General features: G+C 39.4%; 2 protein-coding genes across 3 annotated transcripts; one reads left to right on the top strand and one right to left on the bottom strand.

The window, feature by feature from the left end:
• The first annotated feature begins 6,636 nt into the window (after positions 1–6,636).
• On the top strand, positions 6,637–22,716 carry singed (fascin domain-containing protein singed). The gene is made up of 8 exons (XM_043433700.1): positions 6,637–6,948; positions 16,941–17,161; positions 17,843–18,086; positions 18,357–18,490; positions 19,473–19,771; positions 19,971–20,131; positions 20,644–21,114; positions 21,246–22,716. Exons 2-8 carry the CDS (start codon positions 17,099–17,101, stop codon positions 21,449–21,451), a joined length of 1,578 nt encoding a protein of 525 aa, XP_043289635.1. The 5' UTR covers positions 6,637–6,948; positions 16,941–17,098; the 3' UTR covers positions 21,452–22,716.
• On the bottom strand, positions 22,670–26,874 carry RNaseZ (ribonuclease Z). Of its 2 annotated transcripts, none has more exons than XM_043433696.1 (7): positions 26,237–26,874; positions 25,904–26,089; positions 25,044–25,785; positions 24,573–24,961; positions 24,086–24,493; positions 23,637–23,980; positions 22,670–23,472 (listed from the first exon to the last, which is right to left on the bottom strand). In XM_043433696.1, the coding sequence occupies exons 1-7, from the start codon at positions 26,309–26,311 to the stop codon at positions 23,013–23,015; spliced, it is 2,604 nt and encodes an 867-aa protein (XP_043289631.1). In that variant the 5' UTR covers positions 26,312–26,874; the 3' UTR covers positions 22,670–23,012. The 2 variants fall into 2 exon arrangements, with proteins under 2 accessions (XP_043289631.1, XP_043289632.1); XM_043433697.1 differs by having other exon boundaries at positions 26,215–26,873.
• Positions 26,875–27,197: the final 323 nt, after the last annotated feature.

Genomic DNA, 27,197 nt, shown 5'->3' with positions numbered 1-27,197 from the left:
AGAGCCGTTTCCCGATCGGCCTTCCGCCCAGAAGAACTTTCGCTCCAACGAGTGTTCAACGAAAGTTGAAGATTCGCTAGAAATTCACAGGCCCTCGATACTCAAACGGCGAAAAACTCCGAGCCCTCGTCGCGTTACTTTTCGTCTTCCTGGCCGAGTTATCGACGACGATAAAACGTCGATCGAGGCGATTCGGTTGACCAGAAGGTTCCACAACGGAACCGTCGAATCCGACTGTTCCTACGAGCCGCTGGACAAATTCGATGAGAAAATTGCACGGAACGAGGAGCTTGAAAACTTTCGTCACACGCAAAGTAAATCTCGCTCGTTCCAGGCCTCGGAGTCCGTCGCTCGCAAAGGTAACGGCCAATTTTCTCGGTGAATTTATCCATTGTATATGCAAAACTCTAAAACTTCCAACTTGTAATGAACCTCGCGAACTCACTCGGTTTGTAATATTGAGCAATAAACATGCGATGAGCCTCTAAATGAAAGAGAAACTTCGATTCCCAGCGGCGAAGAACCTCGCTGTGTCTCCTCGGTGCCGCGGCCGTGGGGGACGAGAGAATTATCGTGACTCCGGCGATTCGGAGCAAGATTGGGAAACTCCGACGAGCGAAGATATTTACCGAGATCCGAATCAAGTGAAATTTCCAAGAGAAACTAAAAAAGCTATGAACATACTTCGGACAGCAGAATCTGCGATGCAGTGCGATCGCTTCGGTCAGTGCAACGAAAAAATGCTCATTAGTTCAGTCGCAAAGCATCCGAAAAGCGGTGAGCTCACGACTCTTTTATTTTTCTATTTCAAGATCACTGCCAGGCAAAATTGAACAAGGTCGAACGGAGCTGCGACTACGAGGGAGCAGCGAATCATAGCAAGTCGAATTTATCGGTGCGAAAACAATAAACTTTTCGTTTCATTTCAATTGGCTCATAATTATGAAAACTTAAGGAAGTCGAGGCCGTACAGCCATTTTTTTTACCCGAAAGTTGTGGCCTGTACCTTTCGAAAGTTAAGCCTGTTTGCAGTTTGCCAATGTCGCGTAGACTTTAAAGAAGAGTCGGGAAAAAAGACGAAAAACTGGTGAAAGCTCGGTCGAAAAGACGGACGGTGCAATGACGATCCTGGCCTCAAAAAACTGCACGGGAAACGGACTATCGTTACTATAATCTCAGCAAATCTCCCAACAAATCGGAAAAAATGCTGCAAATTAATATTTTCAAATTTCCAATAATTAAAGCGGTTAGACGATTTTTTGAAAAACTCATATTTTCGTAAAATTCACAGTCTCATAAAATTTAAACCGCTCAACCGATATTCCCCAAATTCAATACCAACCTTCCTATTATGATAGTCTATTTATAGAAAAAAAAAAAATTATTAATAAATCTCTGAATTTTCGAAAGTTAGAGCGTCGACACAATTTTTATGAAAATTTCAAAAGGTCGTCAGATCCGTATTTTTTTTCAAATTCTGATAAAATTATCAGAGAATGAAAAGCTCGTATAGATTAACATCTGTGCAAAACGGTAGGCCTGTATCTCAAACCGTTTCCGAGTTATAAGCGTTTGAATTTTCCAGTGCCATAACACACACACACGCTCACGCACACGCATCCGGACATTTTTTCTAGATAGATTTTTCGATGTTTTGGAACATTTCGAGCACATTGACATCGAAAACTGGGAAAAAAAAAGTTTCTACGTCATAAAGCTTCCTCTATGAGGAAGCAAAAATTGACATTCAGCAAGCCTTGCTCATGTCGCCCTAAAAATTTCATATTTTTAGCATAATTTTTAACGGAGATATGACTGAACGTGTCTTGACTTCCATAAGGTTTTAAGGGTTAACTGATTTTTTTTTACACCTCACTTCATGAGATGCAATCGATTGAAAAGCGATGAGATCATTTTCTTTCTAATGCCTCAACTTCCTTGAGTCACTCCAGTGTTTTTGATTATCGCAATGATCGTCTCGGTCGAGGAGTCGAGGGTCGATTGAGCAGTCATTCTTACGGGTGCTGTTATTTTATTTTATTTTATTTTATTCAAATCTTTAGATCGCCTCCTCGTACGCCGTCGCCCTGACGAAATTTCAGGAACGCCGCGATCATGAGGGTCACCAGGAGTCCACTGTGACGAGAAGACAAAGTCGAGGGTCCCGGAACGCAAACGTAGCGGTTGGTAAATAGAAATGCTTATGTGCGATACTCGAAACTATTGTCGAAAGATTCGAATGAAAAAGGTAGTTGCTAGTCGGAGATAATTGGTGCATCGTCCGATCGCCTGATTGCGCGATATTCTTACAGACGTAAATTGATTCTCTTGTGCAAAGTCGATTCACCGAAGTCTCAGATCCTTTAGAATTAACTTTCGAAATCGCTCGTTGTAGTGGAAAAATTCTGCGATCGATCGCGCAGACTCATAAATTAATAAAGAAACAAAAAAAGCTTTCCGAACGAATAAGCATTATGACGAGAGTTTATGAGACAGAATCGGGATCAGAATTTCTACAGACGCTTTCCGAGTCGTCGACGAAAGACTTGGAGAGCCCCTGCCCTTTTGTGTCCCAGTGCATTGAAGTAATGCCACGAAAACGTTGAATGTAGGCAAAATGCGTACAGCAGCAAATGAAAAATTGGCTGCTGGGATTAAAAGTTTTTTCACGAGGCCGTTGAACCGAAGCAGGGAAATCACGAAGAACATCAGATTCTTAAGGAATTTCGGTACAGGCGATACAATGTTGCCATGCTAAACCATGCTAAAAACATAAAAAATTTCAAAATGATCAGAATTCTAGTGCCAAATTTGACAAGACAATTTTTTAAAAGATTTTTCTTCTAAGCAGAAGAAAATTTTGAAAAAAATGGTGTTTTCGCACTTGACGTTGAAGAACATTATCACGAAATTTGATAAATTTCTAATTATCTAGACTTTTGTAGCATACTACCTTAAACGACCTTAAAAAGCGTGTACGTCGTTGATGCCGATGAAATTTTAAGTAAGATTTTAAGCCCGTAGGATCGCATTTTATGGGTGTCAAAATTCGGTCGATTTTTACTTCCCAATTAAAGATATTTTACCCCTTAAAATGTGATATATGCGTGTCAGTCGACTAGGCATTTAAACGCTGTGTAAATTTCAAGACTTTCTTAACAAAATCGTTTCGTGCATGAGCCACCTCGATCCTTTCCAGAAACCAATTTTAAAGCCTGAGCCAATGATCCGTTAGTTCGGGCAGACGATGAAAATATGTTTTTGCTACTTAATGAAATATTACCAACAGTTCGATGATTACTGAGGAAAAAGGAAGAACCGAGTACTGTCAGAAAAAATTATAAATTGCATCAAATCGTTATGCCAGTGTAGTAAATTTATCTACCGAGAAACGTTGCCGAGCGCTCATCTGCCAGCTAATTACGGTTGTTACAGCAATGGAGCTTTTTTCAGTGCTCTCAATAGTTCTGAGTGCTGGTCGCTCTTGCGCCTGCCGAAGAAAACGATCGCGATTATTAATGATAAATTAGGATAAACAGATTCTGCTAATGATCATTATCGTGGCTGCGTTGCAGGATAACTCCAGTCGAATTTCGCTGATGTTACGCTATTTTCTATATTTTATTCCTCGGTACGTTTGCCCCACTTCGCAATCCGAGGGAAGGCTTCGAACTGCAGGGGGTTTCATTGACTCTGAATTATTTAGCCAACGTCGCGAAGATGTTCGCGCCCCCTTTATCCGGAGACTTTTGGAATTCTCGGACCCGAAAAGTTTGAGATAAAATCCATCGAACGAAAAAGTTCTTCCTTTTCCAAAACGCCTTCGGGTGGAAAAACATTTTCCGTACGAGTCCGATCGGTCCCTCGGGCCTGTGCAACTTTCGTTGAAAACATGCATTTTTCTCTAAACCCGGAAAACCAGTTGCACGGCCCTCCAGAATTTTATGAATCCAATAAACTCCCATAAATTTATTTGTTTGATACGCTGGGGATGAGCTCGAAGCATAGGATGAGCCGACAGGAAACCAACGGAGATCTGGTGCGCGCGAGTATAGAGGGTACTTGTTAGACACGGTCCACGTGATCCTAGGCGTTCGCGTACATAGCAACGTCAGTTAAATTGCATAGTACGAGGACTGCACAAAAGATCAAGAGAGAAAGAGACTGAGAGAAGAGAGAAAGGGAGTCCGATGAACGTTCCTTTTTAATTGGCTCGTCCATTAAATCTACTGGATGATCTAAAGCGATGCGTGATCCTCGTTGTGTTTTATGCTCTCTTTTCTCTTTTCCCTGTTCTTGGGCCGACATCCACGCGTTCGTTCATTCACCAATTCGTTAATTTCATGGCGTTGCATGGCCGCACTCCGATTCGGATCTTTCGACTTTCGGCGAAGGAATGCAGTGGGATTGAAAGTCCTGGCGAACTCAATGGAGTAGAATATTTGAGCTGAAAGCGCTTATTTTGTGCTCGGATTTATTTCCTGGCGGAGACTCACTCGATTGAGTGATTCTCGAAACCTCCTTTTCCTTGCGCGAGCATTTTTATTTTACTCGGCCTTTCTCAAAGGACTCTATTCCTCTCTGTCACCACTCCGCGCACTCGTAACACCTTAAAAACACGCTCGGGAACCATCCGCAGAGAGCGCACACCCCGCGCCACTCGGTGCCACTCTCCGCTTCGCTTTCATTCTCCGCCGTTATTCAATTCTAATCCGCGTAATAACGGAACCGTATATTTACACCCACAATGACAAATCTTCCTCGGGATGGGTAGCATTGTCTCGAGAAAAAATTCACGTGCGTGGTTTTGTGTTACTGACCGAGCTACAGTTACCGCAATTCCTCGTCTTACGCTCCCGCAGCACCTACCTCGAACGGACATGATATCCCTGGTGCAGATGCGAACAGTCGGAGCCTGCTCTTGAAACTCTATCGTTGCTGGTAGATTCGGTGCCGACTAAAACGCATCTTCCGTTTCTCACTTTTTCTAAAGCTTCTTTCAGTTTGTGCACCTCTCCAAGGTGCCTGCTCTCATTTTTTTTACGAAAAGTTTGAATACTGGGTCAATCGACGCATCGTTTGAAAAGTTTTATTTATAATTTGACTGCAGGCTTGTTCCGGACGAGCGGACACTGAAAGTGTCGGTTAAAATCATGCTTGTGAGGATTAGAATCAAAATACGAGATGAAAGGCTCGAAAAAATACGAATTTTCTAAATAATTTCAACGTTTCGACTCGTATTTTCTTCGAGTTCAGTTTTTTCGGAAAGAGACGTTTTTTGGAGGTTATTTTCTCAAAAGCTCGAACAGAAAAACGTATGTGGAGATTCAAATATTGTCTGATGAATGTACGAAAATAATACACTTAAATAAAAAACGTTAAAAAACTTTTTCGATTTTCATTTGTCATATCGTTTCAAATCCGTAAAATTTCGCGACCTCAGAGTGGTCAGATATTTTGGAGAATAATAAATTCATTAATAAATGATAAAACTGCGAGTTTTTATTCACACGAATATATAGTTCTCGAATAAAATATAATTCGAAGCTCCGAAGTGTTGAAATCGAAACTCAGGTTAAGCGATACAAATATTACTTACGATACGTGTGAGCTCGAGTAGCCGAGAAAGAAAATGTGTCTGGAAGGATGTGCGCGTGCGCCGCGTGTCCGCATACACGAGAGCTCAGGCGGCGAGGAGGAAGTAGCAACTTCCTTACCAGATTGTTATTCGGTCGGGGTTTAAACTCAAAGAATCGCGATATTAGCGGACGTGTAGTAACACACAGGAAAGCATAAATCGCGTGGAAGCAGCATGCACGCAGTTCTTCCGAGGCTATGAACAAATAATTTCAATATAGTTTTCGTGGGAATGATAAATATGCAAGAGGAAAAATTGAGCATGGTAGTAAAACCGGCGTTTGTTTTCGACAGTTTCTGAAAACTCTTTATGAATACAGCACGTAAAAACAAACACCTTCGAGGAAAGAAGTATAGAAAACTATGGAACATATTTGCAAAGTGGGATATTTGTTTTTAGAAATTAGAAAGGCTCTGCGAGAAAAGGAACAAAAACTTCGAACTCTGCCGATGTTTGTATGAAAATAATTTGAAGGGATGAAAAACTGAATGTAATGAGTTTGTGAAACAGTAGAGATTAATTGAATCCATGACTCTCCGTAAAACTTAGAATTTGGGGTTATATGCCACTTTTACGGCAGCTTTGGGCTACAGTACCGTCGATTTTTGTTTACCGCAGTAGTTCATAGATTTTTCAGCAAATGATTTATCAAGTATAAATATATTCGGACCTTTTGTCCCGAAGATTTGTATAACGATTTTATTTTTTCGAAGACTCGATGAAAAAAAGAAATTGAGGATGTACGCAGCTTCCATATTTGTATCTCTGTTTGTGTCTTTCTCGGTCACTCCCCCACGGTGTCGGATAGTCTCGGGTATCCTCGCAATTTTTCGTTTGCCGGGTGTGCTTCACACACACAAACCCGCAGTTGCTTCGTACGTATACACACAAATATATGCATACTCTCCCCTCGCGAAGTCCCACGAAGTCCTCGCACGCTCTCGCTCGCTTTCTTTCTCTTCCTCTCTTCCTCGCTGTCTGTTCATCGCATTGACTCGAGCGCTGCCGGTTTTCAGCGTTGCCCAGTCGTGCGACAAGCGTCGTTACGTGAGGTTCGTGTACTCATATACGACTAGTTAATCTTTCACGTCCTTTCGGTCGGTGGAGACTAATTTTTAAAAACAATTACTAAGAGAACGGAATTTGAATCGAATTTTTCACATTTTTTGCATAACAATTTAGAGGAACTTTTGTTTCTATTCGCGGTTACATTTTGCGTGCCTCGATAAGAGTGTTGAAACGGTGAGACGGGGCGTCGCAGGATTTCCACAGGATCGACACCGACAACCCATTATTTTGTTTGTTTTTGAGTGAGTATCAAATTGAAATACCGTACTGAAATCTTGAGATACATCTTTTCGAATAAATAATCCCCGTAAAATTTTGGAAATACCTACACTTCCTTCTTCTCTCTTGAGTTTGCCATGCGTGCGACGAATAATCGATTTGAAGGATGGGCCAATATTACGACCCCATGATAAAATACGACTCGTTGGAGTGGAGTCAAAATTCTGCTGTTGTTATTAACGATGAATAGTTTTTTAAATTTAACTCCTTCTTCCGAGGTTATTTTCGATGCGTGTGTTGACTCATGAATTTAGCAAACATCCAGGGCAAACCGAGAAATCGAGGGCAGAGGACATTTTCGATTTTTCCCATAAAGAACGTGTCAGCGGTCCATTTAGGATGTGAGTGGAAGGTGGAAGGATCGGAAAAGTGGGTGTGGACAAGGAAATTTTGACATGGGAAAACGTTTGTGCATCAAATTTCTGGTTTTTATTGAATTTCTAACCACACATTACCTCGACCGGAATCCTGATTTTTGATAAGAACTATTTCCAAGTTTCTCGTGATGAAATTCTGACAGTATATTGAAAAAAGTGTTCAGTAAATATTGTAAATATGTAAGACGTAAGAAAAGTTAATAGAAATACTGAAGGGAAGATCGATACGTGTGTGTGTGTGTGTGCGTGCGTGCGTGTGTGTGTGTGTGTATGAGCCAGTCGTCCCATCCACTCCCGATCGAACTTTTCGAGCCCCATACGAAGCGTCAAAACGCGATTCGTATGCGTGGCTCGTGCCCAGCCGGGCTCGTCGAGGCTCAGGGGGAGTTCGTGCTGTATAGTGAAGAATAAGAGCGACGAAGAGGACAGAAATTGTCCTCTTCAGGGTCAGGGTCGATTTTGCTTCGCGAGTGCACCGAGGCAGACGAAACGGAAATTACGGGTATCGAAAAGGAGAAAATGAGAGATATTAGCTCGACTATTTAGTGGAACATGAAGACCAACGAATCATCACAACCGAAAATGGATGTAGATCATTGCGAGGAATACCGACAGGGGAGCCCTAGCCTTGTTGTTTTCTGTCGAATTCTTTTTTCGAAGCTTTCACAAAATAATTGGTCGAGTGTAGAAAACGTTGAATCATCATTTTCATTGATTTTTCGACAATTTTCAATTTATCATATCTGTCGGAATTCAAAATCTTTTTTTACACTTACTCGAAATTGGGAGCTCGAAAAACGTATTTTATCACCATATAAGACAGATTTACTCAACGTGGAAAAATTTCATGCTTCCAAAATCATAAATGCCTCAAGCCATTTTCGAAAAACATCGAACACGAATGGATGCGTTTCTACATCCGATCTTTCGTCTTCCCAAGTTCGAACATTTCATGTAAATGATTTTGTCTCCAGAACTATCGAGTATATGCTCAACAAAGAACTTTCAAAAAATATTATCTTTTCATGCCCAAATGATTTATACATCGCTGTCGTTGGATTCGACGCTTCGTGGCTGGTTTCTTTCTTAACATTAAATTATCCATTTCGATGTAACGAATCGAACGAGATCAGGCTCTGATTCGTCTCTAACGAACACAAATGAAATCCCATAAATCTGAGCGTTGATCGGCGTTGTTGAATGTTCCTTGTTACAAAGTAAAGCATCGTGGTAAATCAGCGATTTAGATGTTGCGGAAAAAAAGTTAACAAGACGTTTAAAAAAAAGTAGGTGGATGAAGAGCGGAAGCAGAAGTCCGACGCAAGCTTGAAAGTTCTCTTTGTCACGGTCCCGCGAGTCCGTTGTTTTGCCGCTTCGCTGTGCATTTGCGAATGGTACATCTCAGTTGAAAACCGCATACCCACATAAAATAGAGCTGACGGATGAGAGCTCGAGCCGAGGAAAAAATGCAACGGCGTTATAAATCGATGTCGAGTGCCGGCATTTAGTCAAAAATGTATGCAGTCTTCGTTTTCCAATGCGTACGCGTATAACTTTGAGAATAACGAAAAAAAATGATCCTACTTTCAGCATAAATGTCGGTCACTCATTTTCTTCGCGATCCTCAAAATTTCAATTTTTCACAGCTGTCCCGAGAGCAAAAAACCTTTTGAGTTCTTACTGACCAACGCCTTGCATAGGTCCAGCAGTGCCTAAATCGCGCTAAAAGAAAAACTGTTTTTAGAAGAGATAGCAATAGAAATTAATAAAAATAATTTCTACACATTGTTTATTAGCATTTAAGCTTTGTAGAAAAATTTATTTCGTTTTTTTCAAAAATCACTACATACAAAATCATGTTTTCCGAAGAACTATGGACAAAAGTTGCTCCACGGTCTGCATTATTTCTTCTTGAATATGTTGATAGATCTGCAAAACGCAAAAAAATTCTTGCCAAATGAAGTTGTAGTTATATTTTGTCGAGCCGGATTTTTTAAATTCGAAAAATTCAGCAATTCACGGCGGTTTGAAAAAAAGTGTGCATAAATGTCACACTTTAATTATTTATAAATTTTTTAAATCTCAATATAAAAAATCCGGCTCGACAGACTAGAGAAAACAATTTCAAATATAAAAAAAAAAGCTGTCGTAGAGCAGTCACGTTTTCTATGATAACTTTCGATCTATCGGGGATTTTTAGACTTTCACCGAAATACGCCGAAAAGTATGGAAAATAATGTGTAAAAAAATCGATTTTTTGAAAATTCTGGACGTACGTAAGGCCTTAAAATGGAAGATTTCGCTCGCCTTCGTCGCATTCTAATCACTCTGATCTACTGATCATCTTTTCGACGATCATTCTCGTGCATTTCAATCGAAATAAAACTTTCTTCGAATTGTATTTCAAGTCCATCAGCGTATAAGCAAAAATCTAGAAATAAGTGGCGGCAGCTGAGGACTTTGAGCAAAAGTAATAACACATATTTCGAGATTTATCCAGAGAAGTATATTATTTTGGTAGCAGCGGTGGTATTCCAACGATAAAAATGTTTTCGTATGTCCCTGTGCCAGGGTGGATTTGCTTTGAAGGGGGTCCTCTCCATCGTCTGTTTACAGGCTTCGTACCCAAATCGTTTTTCGCTCAAGGACACACGACTCCGCTCCCCGTTTATGACTCACGTTCGTATTTTGCTATGTATAGCACACACTCTCGTGTCAAACGCGTCACCGGATTTCCAACTGGTGCACGAAATAAAGGAAATTTGGTCTCGTGCCCCGACACCTCGAGTTCAAAGCTTCGCTACGCACGCGACCAGATTTGTTCGATAAACTTGCTCATGCTGCTTGCAAATCAGTCTCACTCGCTTGTCTGCGATCGGATCTGCAGGGTTACTGACACACAGTTGACTCGGCGACCCGTTGCGTGAGATTGGAAAACCCTTTTTTTGGCCGTTCGAGAAATTTTTAGTGACCATCGACCCTGGAATATTTGCGATGAAAATTTATTCGTAGATAAACTTCCGCGTGGTTCGATGGAGCTTGAAAATTGACGTTCGGAGACGCACCGTTAAAAATCTTGATGACATTACTTGATAAATACTAGGGAAAAGGATGAAATTCAGCAAAGTAGGCTCTCAACCTCGATGAATCGATCTTCACTGTTGTCCACTTATAAATTATTGAAGTCATATAACTAGAAAGGAAGGTAACGAAGCTCGCGCGGAGGCCATAAAAAAATGGGAAAACGCGAGGAGCTGTTCTCATTCCTAATTTACCTTATTAGCACTCGAGATTTCTCACACTCGAATCTTTCGCGAGCGTCTGTTCTCGCAACAAGTTCCTCACTCTGAATCATCGAACGGATAAGGATTCGATTTTCCCGGCTCCGATGAATTTTTGTTCGTTATAACAGCTCAGTCGATCGAGCGAAAAGAAAATCGTTTTCCCCCAAAGTCGTCGAAGCTTTTTGTCCATCAGATTTTATTCTAATCTCATAATATTTACTAAATTTTTGCACCAATGAATGAGACTCCTCGTCATGCTCGTTGAATATTTTCGAGGGGGGGATCCGCCCGAGAACGAAAAACCTCGCAGTCGGACTTGGCCGCGTCGTGATCCTTCCCACTTCCGTCGAACCGAATATAATTATGTTTCGAAGCAACCTACGCGCTCGAGAGGGAACCCCTACCCTCTTATCGCCTCGTCTCCGACTCCGTGAGAGTTCCTCTTGGAACATCACGCGCAATGCCACTTCCAAGAGATATACGTTCAAGATATACTGCGTCGAGCACCGGTACTTCTTTTTTAAATCTTTCGGCATTAGAACACCGTTCAATGAACGCTTTGACAGCTCTCGCTTCATGCTTTTCTGCTCACTTGTCACATTTTAAAGATTCATCTCGAACGTTCACATCGCTCGATCGCGTCGATCTAAGGCTCTACGCAACTTTTCGCATAATTTTGGTTCTTTGAGGTTCGGAAATGCGAAATATACTCGGTGGCCTGTCGCGACAGTAGCACACTTCGCAGGCATTAATTATGCTAATCTACTCGGTGTAGGCTAGCCCGAAACTAGCTGCGAGAAACTTGCATCGCTGTGTCCCATAAACACCTGTTTTTACTGCTCGAAAAAATCATCGAAATACTATAATTTTGTGGATAATTGAAAAGGGATATTTCATGATTAAAAAGTCATTTGGAGGCAGCACTGTTGAAAAGGATGAGACGTGGCTATCGAGCAGCGATGAAAACTGTTGGTTCTGCATCCTTGGAGTGCGAAGTAATAAATCTTGATATTTCGCGCGACGTTAATTCCGATTTATTCGACGTTTCGAGTCAACATAGCTTTTTCATGATTTCTTAATCGCCCTTTACGACTGGTGTCTTCGACGCAAAATACTGACTCGAAAATTTTCAATAAAATCTGACAAAGTATTGAAAATATATTGAAAAGTATGTTTATAACCGATCGAGTTGTTTACGCGCTAACGTTAGATTATTTACGCTCGTTGAGGCTCCGAGCGTGGGGATTCGAGCGGTTTTTTAGTCGAGTTTCAATAAAAATTCTCATAAAATGCAAACGAGTGGGGAGTACAACGTGAAAGCACATTTTCCACACTGGTAATAACCCACTGACCCGCACGTATGATTCTTCATCTCAATTTAATTTTTGCGCTGTTGAATTGCACTCGCGTTTCAATTTTTTTCATTCAAACATTCCATCCGACATACGTTTAAGTAATAAATTCACACAAACCCGAGCATTCCAAGTTGCGGAACAACAATAGACACGACGACCCGCCGATTCGCGTGAGTAAAAATCGTTTAGCTGCAGAAGACTCGTGTTCATAACCTTCTTTGTCTCCTTCTCAGTGTTTAATTGAATAGAAAGCACATTTAATTCGGCAAAAAACGTTATTCAATGCCTCGTTATTCCGGCCCGTAAGGAGTCTTCTTGAGAACCATCGTAATAAGATGACACCATTGTCGCTTGTTTTCTTGAAAATGAGTTCCTCATTTTCCGCCATAATTTCGTGATAAAAATCGATTTAATACGCTGATTTTGGTGTGACAACGTCATTAAATTCCGCTCTCAAGATTTTTAAAGATAACACAAAGTATCGGCGCAGGCAATATTTTTTAATATTTCGATAAAAACTTGCGATTTTACAGGAAGCTCATAAGAGGAATTGCAAACATTTCTGTTAGCGGAATAGCAATCGTTTGTTTATTTTGTTCCTCAGGTAACGTCTATTTAATATGAAAGATCGTAATGAAAAACAGTACTACCGGTTTTCCTCGCCTCTCTCTCTCAGTGGTCGTCGGTTCGAAGTGACCTAAAAACGTGTTTAATGAAAAATAATGCAAAAAAGCATCGGAAGAAATTTTAACGGTGATCATGTGCGCAAGAGAGGTTTTATTTCTTCTGAGCTTCATTTATCGCCCGTGCAATTTACTGTTATATCAAGACTCGTTGTTTTCTCTTTCTCTCTCCTCCCCATTTAACGGGGTTTTTCGTCGAAATGAAAGAAAAAGAAAAAAAAAACAAAAAAAAAACAAATATATATATATAAAGAAAGAAAAAAACGAACAACAGAGATGCAACAGACGAGGAGAGTCGAGCGTATCAGAGAAAAACAAGCAATAGCGTTAACGATCAACGAACGGAGCGAGACGCGGATGAACGAAATACGAAAAAAATACCAGACCGGAGAAAATTGTCGAAAGAGGCAGATCGAGGGAGAACGAGCGGGACCGTTACGCGATTGCGGGATTCTGCAGTGATCGACATTATCGTCGGAAGATGTGCCAAGTTCAATTATTCTCAACGGCTCGCACATTCACCCGAACGCGTTTATCTGTAGCCTTCGTGCGCACTGTACTCAGAGCTAATCATAATATTATCGTGTTAATATTAATATTACGCTACGACGATGAGTGATCTCGGTGAGCTCGAAACGAACTCGCGTTTCGAATTATTTTAGGGAATCTTCACCGCATGGAAACGGGACAGTTTTTCTCTCGATGCAGTGAAGAGCGAATTATAAAGTAGCGAAATAATCAAAACCATTTTCTCGACAATTGATAGTGCCTTCCAACAATTTACTTCAACAGTTTTTTTTTAACGACGCCGAAGTTCGCAACGTTGGAGCCCAACGAATTTAACGAAAAAAAAGAACACATTTGTGATTCACAAATTTTTTCATTTCATTGGTGTAGATCGAAAGACTACGAAGTGCAAATTCGGGAGGGAATAAAATTGGAAATTGGAGAATAACTGAAATTGTTGGAGAGATTTTTTTTATATCGTTTCGCTGTACTCCAACGTTGAGCGTCAATTTTTTTAGTGATAGTTTGGTTAATTTTATAAAATGAGTTTTCATAAATTAGAGAGACAATGGGACATTCAGAGGGAAAAATAATCGTTGCCCTTGCGTCATGAATTCCTAGACTAAATGTGCGAAAGAATTCTCGAGAGAACGTTTTTGACAAATAGATAAAAAGTCGAATGAACAATGAGAAGATTTTCGCGACACGATGAAATCTCTTCCCGAAAACTACTCCCTCGCGCTCAACAAGAACCTCCTGCAATCGAGCCAAAAGCCCGGGATCAATACCTGCTACAAATACGCTTTCATACTCTCTATATACGACTTTATACCCATACTCTCTGTAGTGGCCTCAAACCTATATATGTTTTCATCAGTAAGAAGGGCTGTTCTACAGTAACACGAGCATAGAACCGAGGGCTCCTCCCTTCAGTCGACATTTTACTGTCCCTTTCCAAAGTGACAAACGTTTATTATTCTCCACTGAATTACGGATTGTTCTTACAACGAATTATCTAATCAAGACAAAAAATTACCGTTGGAATCAGTAAAATATTGATAATGATTATATTTTTCTCGAGTGAAATTATTTCTTAGTTGTCGCATCTGAAATTTTGCACTTGCTGAGGCCAGAAAATCGCAGGAGAGGCACACTTCCATTTAAGTACGCTTGACAAAATGATTTGGGACAAAGAAACATCCGAACTTTGATAATGATTCCACAAATCAATGTGTACATTCGTTTTTAGCTAATTGACATGTTTCGATGCAAGATTTCAGGAAGATCATACGTTACTTGTGATTCAAAAAAACCACTGAACTTTTTGCCCCTTTGATGATCAAAGAAACGAATAAAATTTATTCTCGCAATTGTTCAATTAATGTGTAACTCATTTGTTGCGATTGATAAATTTTGAATATAATGATAGCGGCTAAGATACTTTCGTAGTAAAATCGTCAAGGAAAATGTGACAACAGCCATTTTCTATTTATATGCGTATGCATATCTATATTTTAAACCATCTGGCTCATGCTGATGTTCAACCTTCCACCGTTTATGTCGTTATTACTCGTTAACCTCAAATAAGTCTTTTCCTTTTTCCATTCACAAGTGATTTTCACCGGTAACAAGGCTTTCTCAACGCATCATTGATATCTAAAAACATTATATTTTCTTCTCGTTATTGGCTCTTTAAATTTGAGAGGATCTTATTTCATTAAATCCAAATGGTCGTACAGGGAGTGTGTCTGCCATAAGAGCCTATGTAAAACCCTTAAAAAATGTGAATTTCGTTAATTGTTTTCTCAACAACCAGACGGTAGATCCATAATAATTCCGGGAATAGATGCAAGCTGTCCAAATTTCCAAATTTCAACTCTCAAAGTTGGAATTTTCCATTTCCATTAGATTCGCGCGAACTTGCTTAAAGGAACAGTAAAAACGGCGATCGATGCCGTTGCTTCGTACGATAGTCAAATACTATTTCGACAAGTTATTATCGGCCGCTCAACTGTCACGATATTTTTCTTGTTAGCCGATGGTGAATTTATACACAAACAGTAAATAACATTGGGCCCAGTCTTCAACTCCTTCTAGCGGAAAATAGCAGTAGAATCTCGGTGAATAATACAAAAGCATTGGAAACAAACAGCGAAACAAAACAACTCGCGCCGAGAAAGCGATGTATATAAGCGCGCACACGCATGGCAGAGAAGAGGCAAGTACGAAAAAAAGAAGACGAAAATTCCGAGTACACACACACACGCGCGCGCGCGCTATAGAACATGCCTCAAGAAATCCCAGCGCATGAACAGAGCAGGAGGAAAGAGAAAAAAATGACGAGAGTGCTGTTAAGCGGGAGTAGAAATAAAAGGACAAAAAAATAGTTCTTTGTGTGCCGGAGCGAATGTTTGTACTCCCTGTGATCAGCTCTTCCCAGCTCTTTTCACTGCGACCACGATAATGCACCGCGAATACGCTTTATGCTTAGTGATACATAGTCTGGAGCTGAAAACTCTTTGAGCTGCCAAATGGAAATGGCAAATTCAACGATATCGCGATTAACGGACTATATATTCTGCTGGGATTTTCGTCGGCTCATTTTAAACGAGCCGACGTCATCAATATCATTAATTCGTCAAACATTAAAAAAATCAAATATTTTTGTTTTTTTTCTAAGTCAAAGACTATTCTGGAATTATTTTTTCGTAGTATTTTTTTTTTTTTTTTGATCGTAGTTTTCAATTAATTTCATCGTCACTCGAAACGTCCGAGCTTTTATGATATTGCAATTAGAAGCTGAGCTTCCGTCATTTCCGGGCTTATTTATCGGGCTTGTGGTCTTTGGAGCCACAAAACGCATCGTTCGATGTAAAAATAAACTTCACAAAGAACTGCTGCATGTTCGCAAATCACAGTTGAGAAAATTCTTTTTTTATTGAATGAAAACGACAAATTTTTGCACAAGGGAATTGAAGATCAATGTGCAGCTTCGATCATTCAATTATTGCTGCAAAACAAGGTTCTTGTCTTAATGGAGCCATTTGCGACACAAAGAAGTGCGGATTCATGGTTTAATTTTATTTTTCCACTCCAGTCCGTGTCCATCGAGTCGTGCACAATGTCGGCAAATCAAGCTCCTCTCTAAGCTAAACGAACCCACTTTTCCATCCCATCAACGCGTCTAGCCGGCCAGAAAGTTCTCAACGAGCCTACACGGTTGTCTATCTCGTTTTATGTTCCTGGAGCTTTTCTCTCAGCACTGCTAAACCCTTTACTTATCACGTTATAAAACATGCCCTTATTTCCCTTGAACGAGCCATCTTTGAGAAATGAAGAGCTGTGAAGAATCTGAAGAGGCACTTGGATATAAAAAAAAGCTTTTTTTCTCAAGACTGTGCCCCCATCTTCGTGGGTTAAAATAGATAATGGTGAAAATGTTGAAAATAATCATCGCTCTTCACCCCAATCTGCTGCATACATAAAAAAAATAATCGGTATAAATTGGAAAGTATCTCTGACGAAATGCTACGAAAGGGAATTATGAAAAAAGTCAAAAGGGAAGAAATTTTATGATGGCTGGACGCCGATGTCGATCCAAAATTCTTAATAACTCGAAAAACAACAACAAACGAAAAAATACGATGTTTAATCCTGTGGCGAATTTTTATAAGTACAATTATCGAATTGTTAAACTTTTGATTACTAATCTTTTCATTCTCATGTCATTTGCCTCATTTTATTTGCAGAACTCCACGAAAAAGGTGACCTTAAGGCTGGCATAAAAACAGACTACATTAATCCTGAAAATTTTCGCGTCTATGAGTCCGGTCAATTGTCAAACCAACTAAAGGAGGAGTATACGAAATTTCGGGATATTTTAGTCTGCCACAATAACACCAGAACAATGCAAAGCAACGGTTCGGAAAGCGGAAACACGGAGAACGGAATCGATAGAACTGGCTGGACGGTAATAAACGTTAAACTGTATTTCACAATTATTATTTATCCGTTTTAACAACAAACCTTTGTAAAAAAAAAATATAGTTATTATTAACAAGAAGTGCGAAGGAAATAATAGAAATATATCTTTCACTAATTTTTGTCAAGTTCTTTTATTCTTAGCCAAGTAAATTTCGATTTTAGATCGAGCCAGAGATTGAGATCTAAACGACAGTTCTTTTTTTATTATCTTCCGAAATTCTTTTTGTCGATTATCTCTTTTTTTTTCGACTTCCTTGGAGAAGAGATTTTTTTATTCGCTGTCCAAGTTTTCCATCGCTTCAAGGCTTTTTGATAAACATTTTAGAAGAATCGAACAAAAATCGTGTGCTTAGTCTACTCCAGATTCATTTGCAAAAAAGCGTTATAGTTTCCCTGAATAGCGATTCCTTATCAACGACTTTCCGCATGGTCGTTATGACCATTGGATCTCAGGGATTAATGGATCATAAATATTAATGCAACGTTAGTCGTTCATAAGCTTTTCCATACTGTGTGACACAGCAACGATATATTTGCAATTTTTCGATATTGATCTTCATTTTTTGGGATGAAAAATAGTTTGAAAATTATTTTGTCATTTCGACTAGTTGTTATAATGAATTATTTGAATTTGAAAAATTAATGCATAAACACTTGCATGTTGCAGGTTGGACTGATAAATGGAAAATTCAAGTACCTTACCGCCGAAACTTTCGGCTTCAAGATAAACGCGAACGGTGCAAGCTTGAAAAAGAAACAACTTTGGACTCTCGAGGGGAGCGAGCATCAGGTTTATCTGCGTTCCCATTTAGATCGTTATCTCGCGGTTGATCAATTCGGCAATGTGACCTGCGAGGCCGAAGACTCGTCGGATTCCGGTTGTGCTTTCCAAATCCAATTGGCATCCGACGGTAAAGATGGAAAAAAAAATTAATTATATATTATTCGTGTTTAACGAGCAAAAGAGGAACGCTGATGCGTTTCGCTGCGCATGTTTATTATTTTCAACATCTTTTCACAATTTAGCACTTAACGGTATTTTGATGGATTATTCGGACAACAGAAAAGCTGCGACATTAAACTGGAGTTAGGGCAGCTTCGTCTTTTATGATTATCCTTTTATGATGCTTGTCAATGAGTGATATGCGATCAGAGATCCATTGAAGATTATTTCATTGCAGGGAGTGGCAGATGGGCATTGAAGAACGTACAGAGGGGATATTTCCTGGGTTCGAGCCAGGATGAGCTCAAGTGCATGGCCAAGGCTCCGGGCGAGGCTGAATATTGGCTCGTTCATCTCGCCGCCAGGCCTCAGGTAATTGAAAATCATTAAAAATGCAAACTCTCAAGGTTCGTAACCCGAAAAATGCTAATCGTACCGATAAAAATCGAAGTCTTGTAACATCGCCGATCACGTAACTGTGAAAAAGAGACGGGGCTATGCTTCGGACTCTCGCTACGATCTCTGTGATTGAAGAATTAACGAATTTCGTTACAAGACGGATCGGAGCAGTGCTAAATTTTACGACGATTTTATTTCACGTTTCTCCTGATTGAGAGGTTTGACAACATTGTCGTCGAGTTGAAAATTACAAAAAACTTGTAGCTTTTGCAAGTGAATCATCAGCGTCCCTATCAATAATAAAATACTCACGAATATGAAAAGTTTTTTTTATTAATGCAAAAAATAGCCACTCTCCCGACAATTGATGAAGCTCATATTTTGGCGAACAATTCAGTTTTTACCGTTAGTCACTCAACGCCTGTATGCAATTCTTAGCAGCAGGCGAATCTCACTGCGTTACAATGTATATTTATAGAACTCGGTAGCAGGCCGTTCGAACCCTCTCCATTGCGGTCTAAATCGATCGTAATCAATGTTATGGCGCGCCCTTAATTGACTCGTTAAAGTGTCGGCGATCGAGAGTTACAAACAATATCTCACTTTCTCTATCACTCTCGAAGAGTATCCAACCGATTCTAATTCATCAAACAATTTTTTTGTCATCATTCTTTATCCTGTTTCTTTTTGAGTCTTTCTATAAAAAATTAATGAGTCGATTTAAAATTGTCTTTAACCCTCACAAAATAATTTTGTGTCAACGATTTTGTTTCATCTTCATTAAACTTGACAGCCTCATCTTTTTTTTAAACTATTTTCCCATTAAATTTTAACGGAGTGCTACTTTATCATAGATGGTTCCTTTCTTTTTATAAAAATAATTAAAAAAAAGTAGCGTTTTATTCAATGTTACAATATTGTAAGCTTGTTGATCAATGTGAATTTTATTATTCAGGTCAATTTAAGATCTGCCGGTCGTAAGCGTTTCGCTCATTTGAGTGCGAGCCAAGATGAAATTCATGTAGACGCACCCGTACCCTGGGGCGAGGATACTCTCTTCACTCTCGAATTCCGCGCGGCTGCAACTGCTGACAACGAGACCGGACCCGGCCACGGAGGAAAAGCCGAGGGTGGCCATTACGCCCTTCACACCTGCAACAACAAGTATCTTGCTCGCGATGGTAAACTTCTCGATTCCTGTACCCGAGACTGTCTATATGCCGCTGAATTTCACGCTGGACTCCTCGCACTTCGGTAATTCGAACAAAAAATTCATTGAAATTCGACAAATATCATGGGGCGTTACAAAATTTTAGACTGTTTTTGTATTATACAAACATTTTTTTTTACAATTTACACACTATAATTAAAAATAATATTTCCTGTCCTTTTCGTTGTTTGTTTATTTTTTTGGAAACTTATTTCAGTGGTAATATTATTTTCTGTGTTCCAGCGATATTCACGGAGCTTATTTGGCACCAATCGGTAGCAAGGCCGTACTCAAGTCCAGATCGACAACCGTGACTCGTGACGAACTGTTTTCTCTCGAGGAGTCGTTGCCACAAGCATCATTCGTAGCGGCTCTCAATCAACGTTACGTCTCTGTTAAACAAGGTCAGTCTAAGAGAAAAAAATAAATTTTTCCCCTTCCATTGACTGAGAAAACAACAGATAGTTTCGGCCCGATAATTGGATATGAAGAACAATGAAGATTCAATAATACATCCTACTGAGGAGTCAGAACAAAAAACACTGGAAATAAATTCATTTACGCGCGCAATAGAACTCGGTTCGATCGATGTCGATGCCCTCCGAACAATACCATTCGATATACAGACGGCGGATATGTGCATGTATTTCCATTAGTCAACCGTGATAGAGCTGGACATTTGACACAAAGTGACCAAATTTCACAGAAATAATTGAGTTTGCATGAAATTCAATATTTTATCGATCCATTGGGTCGCAACACGCGTAATTGGTTTTTCCACTTTGCAGTGTGCTTCAGCTTTCTCAAAAAAAAAAAAATTCTCAAAGATCTCATCATTTTGCCAGTGCTCGTAGCTTGAGTGCTCATAGCAATTACGTTGAAATAGTTTTAAATTCCATTTTCATTTTCTTTTCAGGTGTGGACGTAACGGCGAATCAGGATGAGATATCGGGTCACGAGACTTTCCAATTGGAATTCGATCGCGTGACGAAACGATGGTACGTCAGAACGATGCAGGATCGTTATTGGAGTCTCGAAGCTGGCGGTGGTATTCAAGCATCCGATCATAAGCGTTCGTCGAACGCTCTTTTTGATCTCGTCTGGCAAACGGAAGACGGAACGGTTTCTTTGCGTGCCAATAATGGCAAATTTCTTGCTACCAAACGTTCCGGTCACTTGTATGCGAACGCTGACTCACCGGACAGCGGTGATTCGGACGCATCGAAATATTATTTCTACTTGATGAATCGGCCGATACTTGTTTTACGATGCGAACAAGGGTTCGTTGGACCTAAGAGCGCCGCGAGTCCGAAACTGGAATGTAACAAAGCTGGCTATGAAACTATTCGAGTGGAACGCTGTGAACGTGGAATTGTTCGATTTAAAGGTGAATTCAATAGTTTTTATCGAAGATTACTGATTTGTTTCGCGAATAATCTGAGGAGATAATGATTTTCAATTTATAATCGATAGATCTCATGACTATTTCGTTGACATTGCTATTTCAATAATTCACAGGTCAAAATGGAAAATACTGGCATGCCGACAGCGAGGGTGTAACAGTCGACTCGGATCTACCGTCCGCAGGTTTTTATCTGGAATTACGTGAACCTTCGCGCTTGTGCATCAAATGCACCGACGGTCGTTATCTGACAGCCGGAAAAAATGGAGCGCTGCGTCTCGGTGAGACCGATCACGACTCGGCCACTAAGTGGGAGTTTTAATGAGAGGAAGAAACAAAATTACATTTCGAATGATGTCACGATTTTTATCGCTTCTCCAATGAGTGAAGGGAGAAAAAAGAATTGGAGAAGGCCACGAATCGTTCGAGAATCATTGCATTTTTTGTCGACTTTTAATGGACTGCCCAAATGTCGCTAATCGAAAAAAGGGAAAGAAAAATACTATCATCGCGACTCGTACTTAAGTATTACTTATCGAAAGAAAAAAAACCATTACCAAGATAATCGATCGAAAATACCACATCGGGAGAATGCAAACGAGACGAGAATACGTCTCTCGTGGTTTATTATAACATAAATATGCTTCGCAAGTAATTTTTCCTATTCATCCGCGCCAATTTTTTCTATCCTTCGTACAAATCCTTCACGGTAAATCGTGAAATCGCGTATTTAATCAACACGGGGAAAAGATGGTCAAAGGAAACGGTATTTGGTGAATATCAGGTTTAAGAATTGACTGTCAATAATCATTCGCACAATTCAATCGAGATAATACTATTACCCGCAAATAATGAGCCCTTTCCATTCCAAAATGAACTAAAATACGAAGAGCGAATCATTTGTTTTTTTTCCACGATTTTATATGTATATTATATATTTGAACACGCGACTCTATTGTGTACTTTTATACCGAAACGTTTGTATACGTATGCGCAATACAATGATAATTAAAAACATATTTATGACGAATGACGTGTGCGGGAATGATTGGAAAAATCTTCCAAATTCTTTTCTTGTTTTGCAGTACGAACGAACTAAATATTCCTTTTCGTTCGAACAATTTTTCTTCGAAGTTTTTGTACGTGTTTTTTTTTATTACCGATGAAACAGTTTTTGATAAAAAAAAGTTTTTTTAGATGGATATTGCTTCAAAGATACTTGAGAATGAGTAAATAACGTGTAGACGAGAGTAATTAATGGAAAATAGCTGCTCTAGACAGATTTTTCCTTTGTGTAAATAATGCATAACTACACTGTACTCGGCACTCCATGCCTATTATTTTATTAATACGATACCCCTTAATTGTCGAAAAACAATGTCGTGCAATCGTAGAGAAGGATAAAAATCGAATTTTATAAACTACGATGAAATTATGATTTTATGGATAATGACGATGGATTTTCGGACAAGAACATTAGAATTATTATTGTTAAATTATTTAAGCGAAAACTGGCGGAAACGTAAATTTGTCCTTTCAATTCGATGTAAAAAATTTCATTTTATTACGTTCACATATCCTTTTTTACATTGTTATTTCAATATTTTTTTGACCATCGGTGCCGAAATATCCTTCTTTTCCCAGTCCTGAAGTTATAACAGTGTACGATTTGAATGCCGCTGGAGCGCAATAATAGTTTTACCTCGATAGTTTACAGTTCGTCTTTATTTACATGGTGGACTAAAAACAACTTCCCCTCGAACGAATAGAACAGGTGGAGCTGGAAACTGGATGAAAATTTCTTCATCGCTCATCACGCAAAACACCGTTTTCCGCTTCTTCAATGATGTCTTTGATTACCCGATAGTAACACCTGTTCTCCTTCAATTTATTTCTCTACATCCAGCAATTGCTTTACTCAGCAATGCTTTAGTAATGAGTTTTTCTCTCTGAGAACGTTCTTGCCTTTTGCGAGAATTTTTTTCGATCAAAGTTCGGAATTCACTGAACATAAGTTTCAACGTAGGATAAAAGAGAGGCAGCAAGTGTAGTTGTGAAATGCTGAATTGCATGTTGTCGTAAGCTATACCGACTTTACTAAGGTTGCTCGTGTCATTATCATTTTCTGGCAAATAAGGAATTCTCGCATAACGCTGACTGAAATGCGTCAGTAAGACGAATTTAGCGTTCATTCGCTCGCCCGCTTGTATCGCTTGCGATACTGTCGAATGGTATTTCATTTTCGCCTCTTCTTCCAACTCGTCCTCCATGGTTGCTTCGTGAATCAGCAAATCACAATCAGCACCAAGTGTCACGAGAGTCTCACAAGGCATTGTATCGCCACTAAAATGCAAAATAATTTCAGAATCAATTTAGCGTTCAATAATCGATTATTTCACTAGAAGATGAACATCGTCATCAAAATTCAATAACTATTAATACTACTAGGATATCCACATATTCGTAAGCTCAACTGTCGATCAATCAACTGAAAAAACAATACGTGCCTATAAACAATTTTACAGCCATTTTCCGTAGTAACAGATATTCCATAAGCTGATAGACAATGGCGAACGAAAATAGTATTGATTTGAACCCCTCCCAGGGCGTATTGCAGATGCATTTGAGCGGATACAGGTATTTGTCCTTTCTTAAGGATGAAATCTCTGTTTGAAAGGAGATTATATTGATGCGAGATCGACTCGAATCGTTTTTGATAGATGCGAAGCCACGTGGCAATTTGTTCAGGTGCTAAAAGAATAACTGGATCTTTCGTAGCGCACTCGCGCTCACGCAACAAGCCTAAGAGACCGATGTGATGATCGGCGTGCAGGTGTGATACGAAAATAATCTAAAAAATCGAAAACAACAAAAAATAACATTAGGAAATTGGGTGATCTGCTGCTCTCTTCTCTTTGAATATTTTGAGTGACTATTTAATAATTCAGTAAAATACCTTGATGGTCGACAGAATTTTGTCCACTTGCTTTTTACCGTAAAATCTTATCAATTGGCCGGCTGTACCTTCTCCACAGTCGAAAATAATGCTTTTGTCTTCATCTAGTCTCAGCAATATACCGCTAGTGTTTCTCGTTTTGTTCGGAATGCTTGAGCCAGTTCCCAACATTACAATCTTTGGATATTCCGCTGCGTCGTCTTGATTCTTTGTACGAGCATTTATTTCCGTCTGTAGCTCTGCCAGAGTATCGAGAAACCCGTCGACCTCAAAAGTTTCATCGATATATAACCGAGGTTTTACAACGAGATCGTTACTACTCTCGAAATCAATTCTTGGTCGTAGAAACACCGTGTCTAACGTTCTCGCTCGAATTATACGTGGGAATTTTTTCTGATCACTCGGATTCTAAAAATAATGTCAAATTATGAAATCACCATCTCAGTGGAGTTTTTCTTTCCGAGGTCAGCAAAGCTTACTCAATTACCGTGATTTGGTCCTGTTTTAGGTTATTTTCTTTAATTTCTTCTTCCTCGTTATCAATCGTTATCTTCGTTGGGCTATCGTCGATGACGACGCCTTCCTGGTCCAAAAATGGAAAAATATTCTGATCCAAAAGATGTAGTTTGTGCTGTATCCGGTGAACGGCTTCACTACCCATGCACACATTTTCCTCGTTGATAATAATATGTTTTGTGTCAGCTGGAAATTTGTCCATCCATTGTTGATAGCGAGGATTGCTGAGCACGTTTTCGGGTGTGAAGTGCACGATGCAGCTAACTGTATTATCCGGATCAGATTGGCTACCGTGATAATTGGTAAATACGTCACAGCTCTCAAACGAATCGAGATAATTTTCGGTTGGACACTCGAGAACTAAAAGAAGAAATCAATTACCCAATGTTGACAATGAATCTACCAAGTTGAATAGAGGAATGAAAAGTTGTATTGAAATTACCGATGAACGTGGGTCCTGGGTCGTCGGGAGAGGTAACATCCGAGCTGAGAATAACACTGCCATCAGGCAAAGTTACATCCTGACCCGCTTTCAAGTTTCCCAGCAGTGGGCCCGGTGGAACTCCTTTTTCAACACACTTTTCGAGGCATAGCATACCCGGTTTAGCGTGAAGTTTACAAACATAAGCCATTGTACCCTTAATTCTTTCTCCTTTGACAATAGTTTCAACTTTAGCAAATTTGGTACCATTTGTGTCCTGTGTTGAGTTTCTTTTTCCATTGGTATTCACCGCATAGTCATAATAATTGATAGCATCTAAAACCATCGGCTCGTCCTCACTTTCTGATGAACTATCACTTTTGTTACTGGTTAAATAAACATATCTGATGCTCATGGTCCCGTCGACAAAAGGTTCATCCGACAAACAAGGTGCTTCATCTATATCAAGATCTTTCAATTTAACAAAACCTTCAATAGCCTTAAAAAAATCGGAACATCCTGCAGGTCCATGGATTTTTATGTTTGGTACTCCATTATCTTGTATCGTAAGTGCCACACCGGGCAAACCACCCATATTCTTCCAATTTGGAGTTGTTACAAATATGTGCTCTAATTTACTCAGTCTCAGCCGATTCTCATGTGCTAATCTCTGTGCTCCTTCTCCACAGTTAAATAAATACTTTGTATGGTCAGTAGACACATAAAGTGAAGTTGGAGCACCTCTTGCACCTGATCCAAGGATCTTGATAGGAATAGCAAAATACATTTTCTTTTATTGCTAATTACTAAATATGGTACAAAAATGATCAACAACATTCATTAGATGACGTCATATTGTGCAACTAAAATTTATTGTTTACCTGCAGTGCAACCGTCGCTGGTGGAAACATTTTGCTTCTTCTTTTTGCCTTTTCTCGCTGCCGTTGCATCGCCAGCAGCATCTGTTTGTCTTGAGGCATGAGATTTTCTAGGGTTATTCCGGCGACTTTTATTATTTGATCACTGTAGACACGATAATGGTTTATATCTCCTCGACGGAGATAACGCTTAAAAATGTTACGAGTTACTATGTTATTCATCCGTATGCAGTATTTGATATAAATAAATGATTAAGAACATGTTTTGTCAAGCAAAAGTACTGAAATTAACTACACGAATTCTCGATTATAACCTTAAATTGAAGGAGCAGTTACGTTTCGAGATATGTGCTCCATACTGCAACCTCGTGTGACTGAGGGGCGAGGTCTCGTGCTCGCAATCACCTTCATGAACTCGGCCGACTGATTTTGGATTTCTGACTTTTTCAAGTGTAAATCATTGTCAGGTTCCCGTAGTATCAAATCGATATATGTTGAAAAAATAGTTGAATAATAAATTTTTGTTTATTAATCTACGTAAAATTGGCCGAATTTTTTTTCAATTTTGAAATATGATAATTTTCAAACACCTAATCGAAGTACCAGTTATTGTTCGCTTCCAAATTATACGCATGAAAAGTTTGACGGATTCTGAAAAAAAGGTTGCGAGCACACAAAATCATTTTTTCAAATTTTTCTCATGAACGGGCATCCGACAAACATTTTTTAATACAAATCTTAAATTTTTACAATATTGAAAAGAAACGATATCTTCATACGGATTTTTTTTTTCTATTAAACTATTAATTCTCGACGAGTGTCAATTTTACTTCAACAATATATATCACAGCAGACAAGAGCCCGACCAAACGATCCAGTAGATGAGTAAAATAAAAAAAGGATAAAACAGCATATGCAGAATGCGTGAAATAAAAAATGGCTAAAAATCCGGAAAATCGTCACGTCCAACTATTTAAAGGTTACAGCAGGGTCTCGTACTGGCTTTTTTTATATCCCGTGTTGAGACGTTTACCGCACTTGACTTGTGTGATTAAATTTTTGCGTTGTATTAATTGATTCGTTTATTGAGTTTGTTGCAGTTGCATATCAGAGGTTATTCGAAATTCTTTAGTTTCTTTGCGCGTGGTTTTCGTATAGCCAGTTGATGGTAATGTTGTCTAAAAAACAAAACGGTGAAGATCGAACTATAATCTCTTGAACAATCTTCTACTATGGAGCTACGTAAATATATGCTGCCAGCTGCCAGCATGATTTAAAAGAAAATCATATATTCCGC

The sequence above is a fragment of the Venturia canescens genome, chromosome 1 (genome assembly GCF_019457755.1).
Source record: "Venturia canescens isolate UGA chromosome 1, ASM1945775v1, whole genome shotgun sequence".
Taxonomy (NCBI): Eukaryota; Metazoa; Arthropoda; class Insecta; order Hymenoptera; family Ichneumonidae; genus Venturia; species Venturia canescens.
The sequence above is the reverse complement of the archived record's forward strand: the minus strand, read 5'-3'. Positions and strand labels throughout refer to the sequence as shown.